The 5845-nt window shown below is 52.3% G+C and overlaps 1 protein-coding gene across 1 annotated transcript in view; it reads right to left on the minus strand.

Annotated features, from left to right (window-relative positions):
* Nucleotides 1-5401: 5401 nt before the first annotated feature.
* The window catches only part of ALDH1L1 (aldehyde dehydrogenase 1 family, member L1), a 44327-nt gene continuing 43883 nt past the window's right edge, over nt 5402-5845 (minus strand). The window contains exon 23 of the mRNA XM_005866930.2: nt 5402-5705. Within this exon, the coding sequence (XP_005866992.1) occupies nt 5650-5705 (56 nt within the window). The 3' untranslated portion in view covers nt 5402-5649. The remainder of the gene's footprint in view (nt 5706-5845) is intronic.

Here is a 5845-nt window from a genome sequence, read left to right on the forward strand (position 1 = left end):
AAGGCTGGGCCGCGCAGACCGCGCCCTCGGGGCTGGAGCGCGGGGTCTGTGCGGTGGGAGGTGTGGGGTCAGGTCCCTGCTCCAGGCGGGAGTCACCCTATGAAAGACCGTTTCCTGAGCGCGCAGAGCCGTCCCCAGGCTTTTTGCAGGGAATGCCCCCCCCCCCCCCCCAAGCCCTTTGGGGAAGCTTCGCTTTTGCGGCTGGTTTACAAAGATGGAAACAGTCTCCTGCTAAGAAACCTCCAGGGAGGAAAGGGGGCAGGAGGGTTTCTTCTTTAAAGGGTGTAGGAAGAAGACAGGCCGTTCCTAAGGCGTGGATGCCTGGCCTGCAGCCATCGAGTCTCCAGGATCAGTGTCTTACTGTTGTGGGTAACTTTTTAATCATGGAAATGTTCAGACCTACAAACATAGAACAATGAAATGGCCCACACCCAGCGGCCAGCTTCAGTCACGTGTGCACCTTGCCTCCTTTTATCCATCTACGCTCCTCCCCACGCACCCCTGCCCCACCCCCACCCCAGTAATTTTAATGCATTCCCCACAGACATCGTTCACCTTTAAATACTTGAGTATGTTTATCTAAATGATAGATCTGTGTGGGTGTTTTGTTTTTTTTTTCCAAACATTCCCATAATACCAGTATCACACCTACAAAACCACAATATCCCGTTCAATTTTCCCTGATTGACTCAAAATAGGTCTTTTGGCAACTGGCCTTTCTAATCAAGAGATTTTGGAGGGGGGGGGGGGGCGGTTCAGGCAAAGCCTGTTCATGCTCAAAGTGCCAGAATGTTCGTCCCTCCAGAGGGAAGTCCCAAGGGTGGATATGTCAAGTGGCAACAGGAATCCACAATTTGGGGAACTTAGAAGAAGGAAACTTCTCTCAGTGCAAACAACTTAATTGTGATACAGTACATGCAGGGCTGTTAGGTGGCCCTGGGGCAGCCTTGACCAGATAGCCCTGGCCCCTGCAGGTGCATTCTGCCCTGAGCTGGTCTAGCCCTATGGCTGTGGAGGAGACATCTTCCCAATGTTTCAGCTCTTCAGTGAAAAAGCAAACAGCTCTCAGAGGCACAGGGGAGCTGGCTTATATAGGCAGAAGTCCCCACCCCTGGTCCATGATTGGTTTCTCCTCATGCAGTTAAGGACTCCAAATCGTCAAAATTTGATTGGTTCAAAGGGCACTGTCCTGATTGGTCAGAATGGGGTTGCTTTGATTGGTTGGTGTAGATACTGATGGGGATATAGCTATGTAGCTCCAATTGGATGGGGGAAAGCCTCAGTCCTATTGATTGAAATAGGATTCCAGGAACTCCTTTATAGGGTCTGGCTCCTAGGACAGGAACACAGTGCAAGCAGGTAGCTTGCTGCAGGCCTCTCCCTGAAGTGCAGTTTGTGTGAGAAGCCCCTGTATAGAAATGACTGCTAGACTGTTGTTGTTTTTTCATTTGATCCCAGGTCACCACCAGGAGCCCTTCTTAGTGTTAGGTCTGTTCGAATAATTGAATGGACACCCCCCACCCCTGGGAACTGACCTTTAGACCACTTCACAACAGACATTCCCTTTTGCTTAGCACTTGCTCAGACTACATTCACTTGCTAAGACCATTATCTTTCCCCTCAGGACCCGCCCAGAGAATTCTCTGCCCAGAAAAAGCCCACCTAGAGTCCTTTAAAATCTCTGATTCACCGTCCTTGGGTGCTGGCACCATTTGGGGGCTCAGCCCATCTGGGTTTCCAGATGACCTAATAAATTCATAATTCTTTACCCCTTTTGGCCTCGTGCTTTCCTCCTTTGGCAACCCTAACACTTAGTAGGTGTCTTCTTTCTCGGGGTTCACAGATATTTAACAAGATTTAGGAAATACTGCATTATATTATTTCAACAAAAGACACTTTTGCATGTTACACACAAGAGGTTCTCCGGGTTCACAGACACACACTTGCAGCCTTCTTCACTTATATCTAGATTTGGTTCCACCCGCACAGGTCCTCAGGCATCTGGGCCTCAGAGATTCAGCCGTCCTATGGCTCCTCCCGCCTTCCCCATGTATTGAGGCATCAAGACTCTGTTTCCAAGGATGAAGTGGTCTCATGTAGGCATTTCAGGCAAGACTGACTACTGTATGTGTGCATTTCAATTTGATGCTGTTTTTAGAGTGATGTGCATCCTCACCTTCTTAATATATTTATTCTTAAACCCCTTTACCTGTTTGTAAGAGCACTTCACTCCTCGGACCAGCTCAGAACACCCCACAACAGCTGGTGAATGGTTAGAGTGCACATCAGGCACTTGTCGGAGAATAGAAAGCAGAGTTAATAATTAATCGTGCCTACTTGAGGAAGCCTCCATAAAATCCCATAATACAGGGTTCAGAGAGATTCCAGGTTGGCACACAAATCCACACGGAGAGGGTGAAGCATCCCAACTGCATGGGGAGGGGACTCCTGTACTCAAAACCTGCCCAGACCTCACCCTGTGTCTCTCTTCATCTGGCTGTTCATCTGTATCCTTCCCATATTCACTGGGTTATAGTGAACTGATAAACGTAAGTAAACATTTCCCTGAGTGCTGTGAACTGCTCTAGCAAATTAATTGAACCTAAGGAGGGGGTCGTGAGAACCGCTGTTTTATAGCTAAATTGGGTAGAAGTTGGAGACCTACTAATTGACATCTTCAGATTGACATCTGAAAATCTACTAATTGACATCTTCAGAGTGACATCGGAAGTGGGTGGGAGCAGTCTTGTGGGACTGAGCCCTAAGGTGTAGGGCCTGATATGATCTTTTGGGAGATAGTGTCAGAATCCAGTTATATCATAGGACATTCACTTTAGTTGGTGTTGCAGGAAATTGCTTGATGTGGGAACACACCCTCACACGTTTGGTGACCAGAAGTGTCAGAAGTGAAGTGGTCTATGTAAAAGTAAAGGAGACACACTGGCAAGAAATACATGGGAGGGGGAAACTGGGTGGTTTTTAAAATTATACTTACTTATAGTTTCAGGAAAATTTGCAAAAAGGGAAAAGAGCTTTTCTGGCCATGACCAGGCCTACCCCCACCCCATGACAGCATTCCTCTCAGGGAGGAGCCCCTTACCCCGCTCCAGAAGGGGAGAGGACGCACAGGAGAGGCGCCTGGTGCAGAGCCCAGGTCCTACCTCATGGCTGTAGGAAAATTTGCAAAGAGGGAAAAGAGCTTTTCTGGCCGTGACGAGGCCCACCTCCACCCCATGACAGCATTCCTCTCAGGGAGGACCCCTTCACCCCGCTCCAGAAGGGGAGAGGACGCACAGGAGAGCGCCTGGTGCAGAGCCCAGGTCCTACCTCATGGCTGTGAAATGCCCAGGTGCTATACAATCACCCCAGGCTCAGCCCTGCACCAACAGCCTTCTGTGTGTTGCTTGCCCCACTGTCCCCTGTCTGACGACAGGAGGAAAAGCACGGCTTACAGGGGATGCTCCTTCAGTAGGAAGCAGCACGAAAGCACCTCGGATCGCCCAGGTGCTATACAATCACCCCCGGCTCAGCCCTGCACCAACGGCCTTCTGTGTGTTGCTTGCCCCACTGTCCCATCAGACGACAGGAGGAAAAGCACGGCTTACAGGGGACGCTCCTTCAGTAGGAAGCAGCACGAAAGCACCTCGGATCGAGATGATTGGGGAACCATCCCATAAACACATTTTGGATTTAAAAAAATAAAGGGGGAGAAGACTCGGAGCCTAGTCTTGTGTATCTAAACCAGAGGTCTCAGGTAGAACTATCGTGGGCGCCCTGGCTAAACCAAGCTCTATGTGTGTGTCTGAAGAGGCAGGGACAGTGTTTCTTGGCTTGATTTGGGTTTGGATAGGACTGTGCTCGAGGCGTTGCCTGCTCTTCTGCTGTGAAGGGCTGTTTGCACGGAGGCCAGGGTTGACCCCTCCAAATGCTTCCCACTGGGAGGAGCATGAAAGAACCGGCTGAGGGCCAGCTGCATTCGCCCGGGCTCCGTTGCTGATGCCCTGGCTCTAGGGGTGTTTGAGGCAAAACAACGTGGATCCGGAAAAGAGGCAGAGGTGAGACTTGTCTGGTCTGATGTAAGTTACTGTGTTAAGGCAGGTCCACCACCCCTTTCAGCATCGCCCCGGCACTGAAATGCCAATCTGGGCAACAATCCCACTGTGGTCCAGGGGCCCCCGCCCGCTGCAGTGTCCTCTGGTCAGCGATCAGCTGAGGCCTCTCTGCCCTGGGGCAGCTCCCACACAGGCCGGATTTGCTGCATCGGAGTCTGAGCTTCTTCAACCCTTCCTGCTTCCTCCCCTTGGTGTCTGGGATGAGGCCTCTCAAACTCTTAACTCCTCTTCAGCACCTGCTTCCTGAGACTGGAGCTGACACACACCCATTTCTCAATTCTGTGTCTCTCCCCACAGCAACTGGCTCTCCCGGGCCCGAAGCCTCACTGTGTGCCAGGATTTTCAGGGCCACCCAGGGCACACCCAGATGGGCAGGGAAGTCACACAGGTGCTGGCTGCTGCTGGTCAGAACATTTATTCGCCCTGGGGCCACTTTCTCAGTAGCCAAATGTTGCTCTGATTGCACTGGAGTTGGGGAGATGGGGTCTTGGACAGGGACAGGGGTTGCAGGCAGCAGGCTTCCACCAGCCAGTTCGGGTGGAGGTGCTGTGTACCCAGGAGGGGGCTAGAAGGACAATCGGGCTTCCAGGGGAGGCCGGTCAAGCTGTGGAAGAGACGGAAGCTTCTTCGCATGAGACCTTTCTTCAGTACTCAAAGGTAACCGTCTTGACCCTCAGGTACTCATTCAGGGCAGGGTTGACCCCTCCAAATGCTTCCCACTGGGAGGAGCATGAAAGAACCGGCTGAGGGCCAGCTACATTCGTTGGGCTCCACTGCTGATGCCCTGGCTCTAGGGGTGTTTGAGGCAAAACAACGTGGACCCGGAAAAGGGGCAGAGGTGAGACTTGTCTGGTCTGATGTAAGTTACTGTGTTAAGGCAGGTCCACCACCCCTTTAAGCATCGCCCTTGCACTGAAATGCCAGTCTGGGCAACAATCCCACGGTGGTCCAGGGGCCCCCGCCCGCTGCAGTGTCCTCGTCAGCGATCAGCTGAGGCCTCTCTGCCCTGGGGCAGTTCCCACATAGGCCGGATTTGCTGCAACAGAGTCTGAGCTTCTTCAACCCTTCCTGCTTCCTCCCCTTGGTGTCTGGGATGAGGCCTCTCAAACTCTTAACTCCTCTTCAGCACCTGCTTCCTGAGACTGGAGCTGACACACACCCATTTCTCAATTCTGTGTCTCTCCCCACAGCAACTGGCTCTCCCGGGCCCGAAGCCTCACTGTGTGCCAGGATTTTCAGGGCCACCCAGGGCACACCCAGATGGGCAGGGAAGTCACACAGGTGCTGGCTGCTGCTGGTCAGAACATTTATTCGCCCTGGGGCCACTTTCTCAGTAGCCAAATGTTGCTCTGATTGCACTGGAGTTGGGGAGATGGGGTCTTGGACAGGGACAGGGGTTGCAGGCAGCAGGCTTCCACCAGCCAGTTCGGGTGGAGGTGCTGTGTACCCAGGAGGGGGCTAGAAGGACAATCGGGCTTCCAGGGGAGGCCGGTCAAGCTGTGGAAGAGACGGAAGCTTCTTCGCATGAGACCTTTCTTCAGTACTCAAAGGTAACCGTCTTGACCCTCAGGTACTCATTCAGGGCCGCCTCTCCTGCAAAACAGCACCATCATCATCAGAGTACCTCCTGCACGCATATTATCTCACAAAACCCAGCAAGTGAGTGGGGTCTGACTCAGCCTCAGGTTCAGGTAAGAAACCGAGACCCGGGGTCGTCATCAGTAAGTGTGTGT

The sequence above is a fragment of the Myotis brandtii genome, unplaced genomic scaffold (assembly GCF_000412655.1).
Source record: "Myotis brandtii unplaced genomic scaffold, ASM41265v1 scaffold240, whole genome shotgun sequence".
Lineage (NCBI taxonomy): Eukaryota > Metazoa > Chordata > Mammalia > Chiroptera > Vespertilionidae > Myotis > Myotis brandtii.